Consider the following 15,222-nt stretch of genomic DNA (forward strand, 5'->3'; position numbering starts at 1 on the left):
TTTCCCCAGGCTCGTCTGGGAAACTGCCTACCTAGATTTGCCTGATATTGTGACCTAATTTTGTAATCTGCCCCTTGATTATCCTCCCTAAACATGTCATTATTTAATCTCTCCTCCAAGAACTTCAGCTAATTTTTCACAATCCTCAACATTCACAACCTTTAAAGAGCTGTCGTGCACCCCTTCTATACATTATATTAAGATTTTTGCATCTCTACCAGTCTGAAATGGCAAGAACCCAAAGCCACAGAAACATTGTGTTCAGATTTTCCAACAAGCAACGTGCCTTCTTCATTTCTAGTAATTGAGGCTGTAGCTTCTGACTTTGCCTGTCTTTATAAGAATATCATCTTCTTAACCTCAATTACTCCTAGTCCTAACCTGCCTCAGATGATAGTTATATGAATTAACTGATGGCCTACAATAAGTAGCAGTTCTATGAGTACGAACTGATTGAAATTCTTTCCTCTAAACTGGCTTCATTCCTAGGAGGCTAGGACACTTATAGGTCATGAAATATCATCTACTCCAGGGGTCTATATTCCAATTTCTATAGTCCTAAGGATGACAACCTTCTATTTTCCTATCCAAGCAGCAGTCGATATATTTGAATCCAGATTCAGGCAACTGTCTTAATTAAACTCTGCAAGTTTCTGAGTCCATTTCACAATTGACAAATAAATGAACTAGGCCCCCTAGATCTTCGCTATATTAAGCAAAATCCATATCAACCTTCATCATATTGAGGAGAGTTCTCGTGGGTGTTGCTTAACTTGTTATCCTTTTAAACTTTCAATAAACAAGTAGACTCAAGTTACACAAGCAAGAGTTTAAGTTCTAGTGCTTCAATGAAAAGGACTTCTAATAATTCATTAGGCTATGAAAGACAATTCAGAGCAATGATAAAAGAATGAAATAAATAGGTTCAACAACCTTCATTGAACTACAATCAAGTTCACCTTCACAAGGAACTGCATAAAACCTGCAATCTCCTAAGAAAAAATTATAAAACTTGAATATGTTTTCTATAAGCATCATCACCTATGTATTGTACTTATAGTAGTACCTATTCATAACTAATTTAAAAGTATCCTCCCTTCAAAGTTGATTTCCTCTCTTTTGTAATTGCTTCTGTGCAATAGTGAGAAGAAATCCTTGTGCAAATAACCCTTACAACCTTTTTCCACCTATTCACTATGTATTTGTATGCCTGCCTTTATCAAATAATCCAGGTATCAGTTGATCAATTGATCTGTCTATGTCATCATCCACGTCTCATCTTTCTGCTGGCTTGCTCAAAAAAAAATATTTTGGCTGTAAAAATGAGCAATGCCCATTCCTCTTCTCAGAAAGAGGGCTTCGGTGGCTTAGCTGACCAGTACAACTGAAGGTTGGGAAATTACGATCTTTCTGACATTGGGTCACCAACCAAAAGAGAATGTCCAGCAACAGCTTATGAGCTATCAGATTCAAAAAAAAAAACAAAAAAACAAAAAAATGATATCCACTAGCAACAAGGAAATTTACTTCATAGAAGTAGTTATTATCTCAAAGATAACAACATCCAATTCTACAGGCCATCCATAGATTGCAAGGAATATCTACTCAACAATCATATTACAAAAGGGCCAGAAGAATGTTAGAATTAAAAAGAGAGAAAAGGACAAAAAGTGGGAGGGGAAAAAGTACAATCTATAGGTTCTGGTGGACAGATCCTTGCTTCTAGTCTGATTTTAGACTGCTTACTCATCACCCATGGCTAACTCCAATGCATAGTCATCCCTTTCCTGCACATTAGACATGTTGTATAAGTAAGATAACCCTAGAACCAAATGAGAGCATTTGATGTTAGCTCCTCTTATCATTTACATCCCTCTCTGTTTCATTTTTCTATTATAGAATTCTATGTTTGAGAACTTTTTTTGAGAATCACAGAACTTACTATAGGTCCACGCGCAAAATATCTTCCAAATTGAAGCCAATATACCTGTAAATAACAAGTGCTTCACATTTCCATGACACAAATTAACAATAACAACAACATAGTAAAAAATAATAAGAGAGAGGGAGAGAGATGAAGAAGAAAAAGATGAAAGAAAGCAAAAAAGGGTAAATGAGCAATGCTACAAAAAACAGAAGTTGCAAACTTTAAGAGTTCCAAAAGCAAAATATGCAATTCAAAAGAAAATTTCACCCACACATGTTCCCAAACAAAAATTCTACAGGCACGATATCACATCTATTAGCTTAAAAGAGCCCTGCAGGATTGGTCCTGCAATTCTTGATGGGGCAAAGGAAGAATACCTCCAGGCAATTGAGCAATGCACAAATCTAAAATGTGATCTTGAGTAAATAGAGTGATTACCTCAAGTGATTGTAAAGAACTAAAACATCACACCCTTGCACATGCATGTGCATGTGCATGTGCATGTGTACACATAGACATACATATATCATCAAATCCAAAAAGCAATACTCGACATTTGCTACAACATAGCACCATTTTAGTTGCCACTAAGAGAGGATGATTTCATTTGAAATGCTATTCAAACATATAATCAAACCCCAAAATTTGATCCTTGACATATGCTAAAAATAGGCTTCTCTTAACTGCAACATAGAGAGGATAATTTCACCTCAAATGCTATTTAAAATCACCATGGAACAATTTCATTCCAATCTAAACATGCAGTTTATATTTTCTTTAATTGGATGGATGTAATTCCACACATTACCTCATCCTCATCTTGAGTTTCTACTTCAATATCAGATGACGGGAAGCCAACACAAAGAAGTGCATAACCCTGCATTGCAGAGGAAATAAAATTAACCTCCTTATCTGCTTTCAACACACTATGATACAAGCTATAAAAGTCCCGCATAAAATATTTTCTAGCTGTATCCCCTATAAAAAAAATATAAAAATCCAGCATGAAAATTTCCATGATTTAAGGCTCCTTTTCCTCAGGTGCAATAAAAATATATAGTTTGTGGAATAAAAATAAGATAAATAAGAAACTAATGAACCACTTTCGAGTCCACGATACATGTAATGTTCAAGTTTCAACAATGGAGATGGTAAGGACATCCAACTAACAACACTGAGTGGCTAAAAGAACCAAAATCTATGTTGAATCCAATGAGTACATTTAGAGAAATATACAAACATTGTTTCAAATGGTCTTCAACACCTTCCTAGTTTGTCAAATTTCCTCTTTACTGTCAATATTTTTAAATGCTTTTGCAGTCATTTCTTTAGGAGTTAACTCAATATTGAATAGGTAAACCAAAATTTTCTGCCAATGAGAAAAACACTATTAGGTTGCCCACTAGCCACTGATTTGCTCCTTTAGGTTAGGTCCATTGTTTTAAAAGGGAGGCGTTTTGGTTAAATGAGACGAGGCATAAGCCTAGAGGCAAAACGAGGTGTAAGCCTCAATTTAAACAAATAAATAATTATAAAAAATTATAAAAAAATCAGAAAAATACTTATAAAGTTACTAGGCCTAAACTTCATAATGATGAAGCTAATTATTTATCACTATTAATAGTTTCTAATTTGGTTCCTTTTTCTCTCTTCTAAAATTTAGCTCTTTCTTATAGTTTCATCAAATAATTTCAACATTAATGTCACTATCACTAGTAGGATCCTCCAAGGAATGAATATGATTATATCTAATTGCTATATTATCCTTCCTATCAATGTTAATATCCACTAATTCTTCTTCTTCATCCACCAACTGTATTGGTTTTTTTTTTCCTAATATCCATCAAGAATAAAATAATGATTATATATGAGATTAGCCACTAGCACAATTAACGCTTTCCCTATTCTTTTTCTTCTTTTCCTTTTTATTTGATAGGCATAATTAACACCAACTGTATTGTTTCTTTTCAATCTCTCTTTTTCCCTTCCATTTAGAGGGTTAATTGGAAGCCAACTAAGTTCTTTTCATAAAAGGTTTAACCAAATCAGGATATCAGAAGTCCACAAAAGCATGGATGATAATAGAACCCATTAAAACTCATTGAATATTGAGGCTTAAGTCTCTTATAAAATATATACTAAAAGCCCACAAAGGTTGAAAACCCTTTGGATATTTGAGGCTTAGGCCTCAATAGCTTGAAGCTATAGCCTCAAAGCTGAAAGCCTCGATGGTGTGAGGCTTAAGCCTCAATTACCCTAACTAAGGCTATAGCCTCAAGGCTAATCGCAAAGCCTCAAGGCATAAGCCTCAAAAGCCTTTTAAAACATTGCTTAGGTCCTAATTTACATGCCAACTAAGGATGGTACTCAAAAAGTGAATTCATATGTAAATAGAGAATATTTCCCTCTCTCAAGGAGATATTTGAAAGTTAGTAGGCAAAGGTCATCTTTTCAATTCAGATAAATTATTTGAAATTTATCATTTTAACTTTCATTAAGAATGCATCATGGATCTTTGGAGCAACAGCTTATACTAAAAAGATTGGCTTAGTATGGATATTGGATATTGGATATTGGATATTGTTGATTAAAAAATAACTCAGATTATAGTATCAACATGAGAAATTTAGGTTAATGTTGTTTCATCAAATGCATGATACACATTAAAGAGAGACTAATAAACTGATTACAAGAATGTAATATCAGTACAAGAAAGAAAATTCTCTGAAAACTCAGCCTCTAATATGAAATTTAAGTAAAACATGCAAACTAAACAGAAAGTTGATCTAAGTGAGAAATGGCAACAACTAAAGGAAAAAATGTATCTAATTGTTTATCAAAAACAAATAAGTAAATAAACAATAGACTATATTCCATTAACCTAAAAGAAAGGTAATTATCCATGCCTTTGATTTCAGTTCAGCAGATATCCCTAGCGCTTCTGGCTGTCTAATTTGTCCAGATTTTATACGAACAGCACAGCTAGTACAACAACCTGCATATAAGAATCTTCTTGTTAGTATGTTATTCGTAATTAAAACAGCAAATACTACTCCATCTCCAAGTATTTTATATATGGTCTGATTGCTCACTTTGGGAGTAAGTTTTTTGAACTACCATACCTTTCATCACCTCAGAGTAAGATTGGATACTTTCCTTTTATCATTTGGATCACAGAATGGTGGCAATATGCCTTCTGTTATCCATAATACAGATTCCATGAGACCATAATTTCTATTTTCTTTCTCTTCATCCAGAAGTGATTTGCAATTTTCCTTTTTTTTTTTCCTTTTCTTTTTAGCGTAAGCAAAAAAGAATTTAATTATAAGGCACCTAACAAAACAAGGTGGCATCCTGTAAGCTTTGAAATTTTGCCTCTAACATCGCATCATGTCTTCTTTGCAATTGCATGTGCAAGTGCAAATGCAATTAACATATGCTAGCTTATTAAATACCTCTCTATTGTGAGAGCCACAAGGTTCACTACTCTATGAAAAGAGTCCAACCTAATACACTTGTCTACATGTGGGCCACATACACAAAATACACGCTGACATTACAATGTGATATTGATACACATGCAAGTCAAAGTGGGGAAACCAAAGAAACTGAGGGAAGCATGCGAAGGGCAGCAGTAGCAACAAGGTTAGAAGGACCTGACTGAACTGTCTTTCAAGTCTCTAACATGGTATCGAGGATAGTGCTGATCCATCACACAAGCAATCAACTTAAGATCACCTAAGGGTATTTTTGTATGATTGTAGTAAAGAATTTTTAAATCTCTTAAAGCCTTCCCATAATTGAGCTTTAGCAAAAATCATGTTCTCTTTGGGGGAAAGGCCTGATTATGATTGATATATTTTTTTTGATAGATACTGATTATGATTGATATATGAGGAATTGTAGCAATTATTACCCAGGTTATTATTTTAGGAATAAGATTTCATCAACTAATGAGCACCTGGTACATTGCAGGTTGAGGATGAGATTGAACACATGCCACTATCCAATTCATTCCTTGACCCCTCTCAAAGTATCATGGCAAGAAATTGTCCACCCTTGTTGTGAGAGGAGACATGTTTGTTTGGTTAGCCCTCTTTTTATCTACTGAAGTAAAACCCTAAAGCAACATTTTGGCCAAGAAAACTAAGACAAAGTTCTATAATACCACAGAACTTTGCAACCCTATCAAGTATCTAAGGAGTATAAAACATGGGTAAAGGATGTTTACCAAAGTGTAAGTAGGAAGTAGCATTCACTACGTAGAAAAACTACATAATAATAATAACTACCACATTAAGTGTTGAGAACATACTCAAGCTATTAGGCATAAAACCTTCAAGGTAGGTAATTGTTGAAGTTTGGGAGAAACAAGAGAGAGTTATTTTCTTTTTCTTATTTTGTCTAAGGTCTTGTTACAAGGCTATATATTAAACAAAGCTTTTGACTCTAGAATCTAAATAAGGAAACAACGAATCTAACAAGGAAACAAATTAATCCAAGCAAAATTTTTGGATCTACATTATATTGTGCAACTATACAATACTTAACTATGGTAACTATATGACATGGTCAACAATATAGTCCTAAATCTTCCAACACTCCCCCTCAAATTGGTGCAAAGATATTTTGCATTCCCAACTTGTCAATCATTTGTTGAAATATTAAACTTGGGAGTCCTTTAGTGAGAACATTAGCTAGCTGATTAGCAATACATATATATGGTGTGCACACTTCACCACGATCCATCTTTTCCTTTATAAAATGTCTATCAACCTCTACATGTTTGGTTCGATCGTGATAGACCGGGTTGTGAGCTATGTTGATGGTTGTCACAACAATATCATAAGTTCTTGAAATTTAATCTTGAGATTCTGAGGTATGATCTTAATCGAAAGAAGTTCACAAATACCTCGTGTCACGGTTCTAAATTCTGTTTCAGCCCTTGAACGGGCTACTAATGATTGTTTCTTACTTTTCCAAGTGATAAGATCACCTCCCAAGAAAGTACAATATGCAATGGTTGATCACCTATCCATAATGGATCCGACCCAGTCTGCATCTATGTAGGGTTCTAACCTCAACTCTCTACCCTTCTTAAACAAGACACCCTTACTAGGAGTTGTCTTCAGATATCTCAAAATCCAGTATACAGCTTCTAGGTGGGTTTTAAGTGGAGCATGCATGAATTGAATTACCATAGTTATGGCATATGCAATGTCTGGTCTTGTGTGTGACAAGTAAATTAGCTTTCCCACCATCCGTTGGTAGTTGCCTCGGGTCAATCGGTTAGCTTTCGAATTTCTCCTCTAGAATGTGATTATGTTCAATAGGTGTCTTGGCTAGTTTACACCTAAGCATACCTATCTCTTTGAGTAAATCTTTTATATACTTTTGTTGAGAAATTAATAATCCTTGGTTTGATCTAACCAGCTTAAGTCCAAGGAAATATTGAAGCTTGCCCAAGTCCTTGATTTCAAATTATTTAGCTAAGTATGATTTTAGCGCCATAATCTCTTCTTGGTCATCTCCAATGACAACAATATCATCAACATACACAATTAAGGTTGTAATTTTCCCTAGATGAGCATGTTTGATAAATAGTGTGTGATCACTTTGGCTTTGATGATAACCTCTCCTCACCATAGCTTTCATAAATCTTCCAAACCATGCCCAAGGAGATTGCTTGAGACTATATAGTGATTTTTTTAGTTTACATACCTTATTTGCCCATGACTCCTTTTCATATCCTAGAGGAATATCCATGTATACTTCCTCTTCTAGATCTCCATGGAGGAAAGCATTTTTTACATCAAATTGTTGTAGGGGCCAATCAAAATTTGTTGCCAATGAATTAGAATTCTGATGGTGTTCATCTTGGCTACTGGAGCAAAAGTCTCCTGGTAATCAATGTCATATGTTTGTGTATACTCCTTAGCAACCAATCTTGCCTTATACCTCTCCAAGGTGCCATTAGCTTTGTATTTAACATTGAAGATCTACTTACATCCCACAGTTTTCTTCCCTTTTGGTAGCTCCACTATATCCCAAGTTTGATTTTTTTCCAAGGCTCTCATTTCCTCATCCATGCCCTTCCTCCATAGCTCAAACATGATAGCTTCTTGGACAGTACAAGGAACTTCATGAGAGGATATTTGTGTGAGAAATGTCTGAAACCGAGGTAAAAGATGCTGAAAAGACACAAATTAAGAGATAGGGTGATGGGTGCTGGACCTAACTCCTTTCCTAATGGCAATAGGCAAATTCAAATCATAATTAGTATCAAAAGCTTGAGTTTCATTTTCATTACCTGTCACAAGGTCAAAGATTGAAACATGTGAAGTGATTATAGACTTCTTCCTCTTGCAATACACATTGGAGATAGGAGTTTTAGGCCTTTCATTCTTGATCTTCAGAGACTTTGAAGTACTTGAGATCTGAGTTGGTTCAATGGACTCAATGGATGGATTTTGACTATGAGAATCATGACTCAAAGACTCATTGGGACCAGAATTTGAACTTGTACCAAAAGTGGAACCAGGAGTACCAGAATTAGAACTAGGACCAGTACCAGGATGTGTACTTGTACCAGAATGGAATCAGAATGTGTACTTGTACCAGTACCAGATATGGAACCAAGACCAGGACCAGTACCAATATTTCTACCTAGATCAGTAGTTGCACTAGGCATGGGGCAATATACCACACTTGGAATAGGTAAAGGCTGATTAGACTCCCACCATCTATCTTCTCCTAGTTTGCTCTCCCCATGAAGATAGGTGTCCTCAAAGTATACTGATTTTCCATATAGGTAACATCCATGGTGACATATTTTCATTTTGTTGGAGGATAACATTTGTACCCCTATTGAGTGGATGAATGGCCTAAAAACAAACACTTGATTGCTCTAGGATCAAATTTTCCCTGCAAGTGACTATGAATGTTCACATGACAAACACACCCAAATATTTTTGAAGGTAGAGACCCAAACCCTTGGAAATTAGGAAACAAAGTTGAGAGATTACTCATGGGAGATTGGCATTCAAGAACACGAGATGGCATTCGATTTATCAAATATGCAGCTGTAAGAATAGCTTCCCCCCAATAAATTTTTGGGACTTTCATTTGGAAAAGAAGTGATCTGGCAACATCAAGAAGATGTTGGTTTTTCCTTTCTACAACCCCATTTTGTTGAGGTGTGTCAACACAAGATGAACGATGAAGAATACCCTCCTTTTGAAGATAGGTGATGAGATCTTGATTGAAGTATTCTTTGTCATTTTCAGATCTTTGTGTTTGTATTTTTGCCCCAAATTGAGTGCTAATGAATTTGTGGAAGGTAGGGAAAATGGATGAAACCTCAAATTTAGATTTCATTAGGTATACTCAAGTAGTTTGAGTACAATCATCTACAAAGGTGACAAACCATCTAGAACTAGAAGTGTTAGGAACACGAGAGGGACCCCAAACATTGGAATTTATCAAACTAAATGGAGATAAAATTTTTGGAGTTTTCAAAGGAAAAGATACACGATGATGTTTAGCAAACACATAAATTACACAATGGAAAATTTCTATTTTATTGTTTTCAAACAAGGAAGAAACAACTTTTACAGCATAGAAAATGGAGGATGGCCTAAACGTCTATGCCATAGACAAACTTGATCTATCCTTTCTTGATAGGTAGTAGAAACCAAGCCTTGAGACCCTACACTATTATTCACCAGATCCTGCTTCCAGGTAGTAGAGACCATCTTTTAACTCAACATGCCCAATCATCTTTCCTGTAACAAAGTCCTGAAAAATGCAGCCAGTGGAAGTGAATATAACAGAACAATTTAGGTCTTTAGTGAGTTTTCCTATAGACAACAAATTGTAAGATAGATTTGGAACATGAAGGACAGATTTTAGAAATAAAATTGGTGATATTTGAACACTTCCTTTTCCCACTATAGAAGAAAAAGATCCATCGGCCACTTTGATTTTTTTATTTTCTTGAACAAGGAGAATATGTAGAGAAATTTTTTTAGGAGCCAATCATATGGTCTGAAGCACCTAAATCAATGATCCACATAGCAAGATAATCATTTTTGGAGATAACTAACACATAGCTATTACCTGATTGAGCCATGGAGCAAGAACTTGATTTTGGAACTGAATCTGAGGTTTGGTTCTCAAACTGGTTTAACAGCTTTCTTAGCTTCTCAATGTCACTTTGGCTGAACATTGTAGCCTCTTGAGAATCCTCTACAGCAGTTGTTTGGTGGGCTTCTCCAGATTTTGGTGTGTGGTGTCCTCCTTTGTTGCCAACTCCCTTCAAGTTTTGAGGTTTCCCATGCAATTTCGAACACATCTCTTTAGTGTGTCTTGGTAGATGTCTTGGTTTATGGCAATAATCACACCATAATTTATCCGTGTCCACCATCCTCTTGCCTTCTCTCATATATTTTCCAGCAATAGAAAGGGGTTTAGAGACTGCCAAAGCTGAATTTTCAGGTATAGGATTTCTATAATTTCCAACCATCAGTTCCTTACTACTCTCCTGCAAATGCTTCATCCATAGACAGAAATGGTTCTCTGCCTAATACTTGGCCACTAGCCTGGTCAAACTCTAGATTAAGACCCACCAAAAATTGGAATACTCTCTCCCTTTCCATTATTTCTTTGTATCAGTGGTTGATTCCATCTCCAGGTTCTGGTATAAATCTAGTTCCAGCAACAATCCTTTGAGAGTATTGTAGTACTCTGTAAAAATTGAGGACCCTTGCTTGGTGTTAATAATATGTCGTTTCAACTCAAATATTTGTGAAGAAACACCTACCTTGGAGTAGGTTTTTGAGACTGCTTCCCAAATGTCTCTAGCAGTAGGTAGAAGCAGATAGGTCTTACTGATTTTCATCTTGTCATCTCTCACTTAGCCACTGTGACATGTCATTAGAAATTGATAAATTATCATGCAGAATCTCACTCTACTATTGGCCTATGTGTGGTCCAATTAGTTGACTTCCCACCAATATTCATTTTTTTTGCACATATTTGTACCACTAATTATATAATCAGACTTAAACCTTTCATGTTAAGAACTAGAGGACACATTCGACAGTGCACATTTCAATTTTGAATAGAAAGAGATATGAAGCAGTGTATAGAATATTTGATAAGCATAAGAAACAGACGTGTAGGATAGAGTGAAGAACAGACATAAAACATTTTGAACTAACAGGACAATACCGTGCCTGCAAGCAAATGGAAGGGATATGTTCTGAGATTCAGCAGTGTGCAATATGTACTGGTCCTGCATTTGAATCCATCAGTACACCAAATCTCTCTAAGCAATTAGAACAATGATAAAAACAATAAGAGGCACAACTGCAAAGTTTTCATTCTTCCAATTCCCAAGAAAACGAAAAATATCCACTTCATAAGATATGTAAAATTATTCAGCTAAGTTAATTTCATCTTTCATTTTCTCAGGAAACAAACAGACCGCAAATTTCCTTCTTCCCTTTTTTCCTCAAATTTTTCTTGGCAACCAAACAGGGCTCCGGTTTGCTTTCTCAAATGCCAAACAATAAACACGAATAAAAATCTAAAATTCAAAAAAAAAAATCTACTTCAGTTTCTTTTTCTCCTTTCCCGGCAGCCAAGAGTATCAAAAGACACACCTCGGGAACGAAGAATTCGTGAACCACTCCTCGTTGTCTGTCGTGAACAGTAACCTTGTGGGTGGGTATTGAAGGAGAATAGCCACCTGCGAGACCGGTGACTCCGACCGGGGTTTGAAGCTCCGATGTTGTTTTACGCCTGCATTTTAAGGAATTGTATGGAAAATTGGTGATTGATGGGGAAGAAAGTTTCCGGTAAAGTGTGGGTTGTCGGTGGATTGAAGTGCAGGAATTGCAGAGTGGTAGAAGATCCATGGATGATTCCCTCCTTCTCTCTTCTCCCCTTCACTTAGAACGTTCTTTAAGCTCCACGGACTGTTAACAGATAATGGAGGAGGGTGTTGTAAATTCAGAACTAGTATTTGCACCGAGTGGAATGTGCACACGATCCATTGACCGTTGGATTGTCGTCTTTTTCAAATATGTACAATCCACTCAAACTGCGGCCCCATTGCTGATGTTTTCCTATATTCGTTTTTTAAAATTATTTTTAAGTTGGAAGAAGAAATAAATTTGCATATTTTAAAAATAAAATTGTTGGAAAGTTGTTTTCAAAAACACTTTTTAGAAGAAAAAAAAACTAAGAACTCATTTGAATAAGTTTTATGATTAAAATAAATTAAAAATAAATAATTTTATAATGTTATGATAAATTTATAAAATATTTTTTATAAAAAAATTATACTAGTTTAGCATATATTATAAAAATATGGATATTAATAAATTGATTTTATTAATAAATTTAAAAATAAAGAAAGTTTAATTTTTTTCAAATATGTAAATAAGCAAAGTTTTCATTACAGGTAGGCATTTAATATTAAACAAATTCAAAGAATTCTAGATTAGTTTTGATTTAGTCTATAATTAATTAGTAATTAATTAGGTAGATTTTTTTAATTTTAAATTATTATTAAAAATTAGATACATAATAAGCAAATTCCGAAAATATAGTTGTGTTGAAAAAGGGTACAACTCACTGTACACCCTTTTTAATTTATTATTTATGATATTGGTTGGATCTATTTTTGAGTTCCAAAGTTTTAACATATATATATATATTAAACTTATTATTAAATTCAACACATTATGTGCAAGATAGACAATAAAATCATATTAAACTAATTTGAATATATGAATTTCTAATAATAATTGTTATTTTTATTTCTAAATTATTTTTCAATATTAATAGACTTGTTAAGAGATTCAAAGTATTAAATCTTATTTAATTTAGAGTCAATTTATTTAGTTTATATAGAGAGAGAGGCGAAACAATTGAGTCATTTTAAATTTATTTTTTATTCATAATTTTTTTTGTATTAACTGGTCACTACTTGACATCAACCTTAAAGGTGAAATATTAATAGGGGTCAATTTATACATTACTCATTGGTTGCTGGAATTAGACATTTGCGATTGGTTTATAAGTTGTCTTCTTTTTTTACAAGTACATACCTTTTTTATATAACATGTTATATGTTTCTATTGACGTGAGTTGTTGAAGGAGTAATTATAGAAATAAAAATATTCTAGTTACCAAGTTAGTTTTATTTGATTGTAAATCATCCAAGATTGTAGCCTAGATTAGTGTGATTAGTTTCTTCCAAATTAACTTCATGTACAGGTTATATATAGCCCTCATCTGCTGTATCTTTTATATATAGAAGAATACCATTTTTTCTTCTCCTCAACATGGTATCAGAGCAGAGATTCTAGGGCCACAGAATTTCTGAAAAAAAAAATAGAAAGAGGAAAATGGAAACACCTCCTACTGGGGTGGAAAAACACGAAGGGGGGAGTTCAATTCTCGCAGATCTTACGACAAGAATGACACAAGTACTGAACCACAACCAAACTCAGAACCAGATCACAAGTCATGAACCTGCTACACAGATTGGAATCAAGTTAGATGGTACCAATTATGCACTATGGTCCCAAATTGTCGAGATGTATATCTCAGGTAAAGACAAGTTGGGATACATAAATGGAGATTTTCCACAGCCTCTGCAAACAGATCCTGCATTCAGAAAATGGAGAACCGAAAACGCAGTGGTGAAGGGATGGCTAATCAATTCTATGGATCCAAAGTTAGTCAGTAACTTTATCAGATTCTCAACGGCTAAGGCTATTTGGGATAATATTGCTATTACGTACTTTGATGGCACTGATACATCACAAGTATATGATCTCAAAAGAAGAGTAACCAGACTCAAACAAGAAGGAGGATCTATCGAGACATACTACAACAATCTGCAAGGCTTGTGGAGAGAAATCGACTTTCGTCGACCAAATCCTATGGAATGTGATATTGATATACAAAAATATAACTCTATTTTGCAGGAGGATAGAGTCTACACTTTCTTAGACGGACTTGATGATCGGCTTGACAAGATCCGAGCAGATGTGCTGCAGATACAACCATTCCCAACAGTGGAACAAGCTTATGCACAAGTTCGAAGAGAGGATTTGAGGCAATCCGTAATGATGATGAATGAAGATACCATATCTGGTGGTGCTATGCTTTCAAGAGGAGGACATAAACCTCAACACCAATTATCTTTTCAAACGCCATCGAATGGAAAGCCTAACACAACCACAAAACCAAAAGGGGAAGGAGGAGGCTGCACACATTGTGGGAATGCAAAACACACCAAAGAAACATGCTTCAAACTACATGGTTATCCAGATTGGTGGCATGAACTCAAGGCAAAGAAAAAGCGTGAAGCAAGTGGAGGCGACAATCTTGGTCGTGCAGCTCTTATGAGCGTAGAGCCTCAACTATCTCTCGTACCACAACAAGAATCTTCTATCTCCACTAGTGAACAGATTGTTCAGAATGACTCAGGTAACCAAGGTTATGTTTTTTCTTGCTCGAAAATGGGAAACCATGATGGCTGGATCATTGACTCTGGGGCAACAGACCACATGACCTTTGACCCTTGTGACTTCTCTAAAGCCACCCAACCAAAACGAGTATGCATTGCCAATGCTAATGGAGTAACATATCCAGTAACAGGGGCTGGAACAGTGGCTCTTTCTCCTTCTTTTTCATTACCAAATACCTTACTAGTTCCATCACTTTCCAATAAATTGTTATCTATTGGACAAGTGACTGAGGAATTGAATTGTTGTGCTCTAATGTACCCTAACTTCTGTTTGTTTCAGGATATTCTCACCAAGGAGATTATTGGTCGTGGTACTAAAAGGGAAGGGTTGTATTACATGGATGATTTCAGTTATGGTCGAGCAAATAATATGCATTCTGCTGGAGTTAAGGAAAGACAGATTTGGTTATGGCATAATCGGTTGGGGCATCCCTCATTTCGGTATTTGAGATGTTTATTTCCAGATTTATTTACGAAGTTTAATGAGTCAGATTTTAAGTGTGAAGCTTGTATTCAGGCTAAGAGTCATCGGGTACCTTATTCAATCAGTTTGAATAAATGTGACACTCCTTTTTTGATTGTTCATTCTGACGTTTGGGGCCCTGCTCCTATTACTATTTTTTCTGGTGTTCGTTGGTTTGTAACCTTTGTCGATGATTGTACACGAATGACTTGGCTTTATGTGATGAAAAATAAACATGAAGTGTTTGAAATATTTCGATCATTTCATAATATGATTCGAACACAA

General features: G+C 35.2%; 1 protein-coding gene across 1 annotated transcript; it reads right to left on the reverse strand.

Moving 5' to 3' along the window:
• Nucleotides 1-1,501: 1,501 nt before the first annotated feature.
• Nucleotides 1,502-11,919, reverse strand: LOC117906436 (ferredoxin C 2, chloroplastic). The gene is made up of 6 exons (XM_034819461.1): nucleotides 11,593-11,919; nucleotides 11,159-11,222; nucleotides 4,834-4,922; nucleotides 2,736-2,804; nucleotides 1,943-1,987; nucleotides 1,502-1,787 (listed from the first exon to the last, which is right to left on the reverse strand). Exons 1-6 carry the CDS (start codon nucleotides 11,845-11,847, stop codon nucleotides 1,743-1,745), a joined length of 567 nt encoding a protein of 188 aa, XP_034675352.1. The 5' UTR covers nucleotides 11,848-11,919; the 3' UTR covers nucleotides 1,502-1,742.
• Between the last annotated feature and the right edge of the window lie 3,303 nt (nucleotides 11,920-15,222).

This window comes from Vitis riparia, chromosome 2 (assembly GCF_004353265.1).
Source record: "Vitis riparia cultivar Riparia Gloire de Montpellier isolate 1030 chromosome 2, EGFV_Vit.rip_1.0, whole genome shotgun sequence".
In the NCBI taxonomy this organism is placed as follows: Eukaryota; Viridiplantae; Streptophyta; class Magnoliopsida; order Vitales; family Vitaceae; genus Vitis; species Vitis riparia.

Excerpts from the sequence above, each read along its gene's own strand:
- LOC117906436 (XM_034819461.1), bottom strand. The coding sequence starts at position 11,847 with ATGGATCTTCTACCACTCTGCAATTCCTGCACTTCAATCCACCGACAA. Across the intron at positions 4,923-11,158 it reads TCCATTTGCTTGCAGGCACG|GTTGTTGTACTAGCTGTGCT; the intron begins GTATTGTCCTGT and ends TCTTATATGCAG. Across the intron at positions 2,805-4,833 it reads CTGCTGAACTGAAATCAAAG|GGTTATGCACTTCTTTGTGT; the intron begins GCATGGATAATT and ends TCTGCAATGCAG.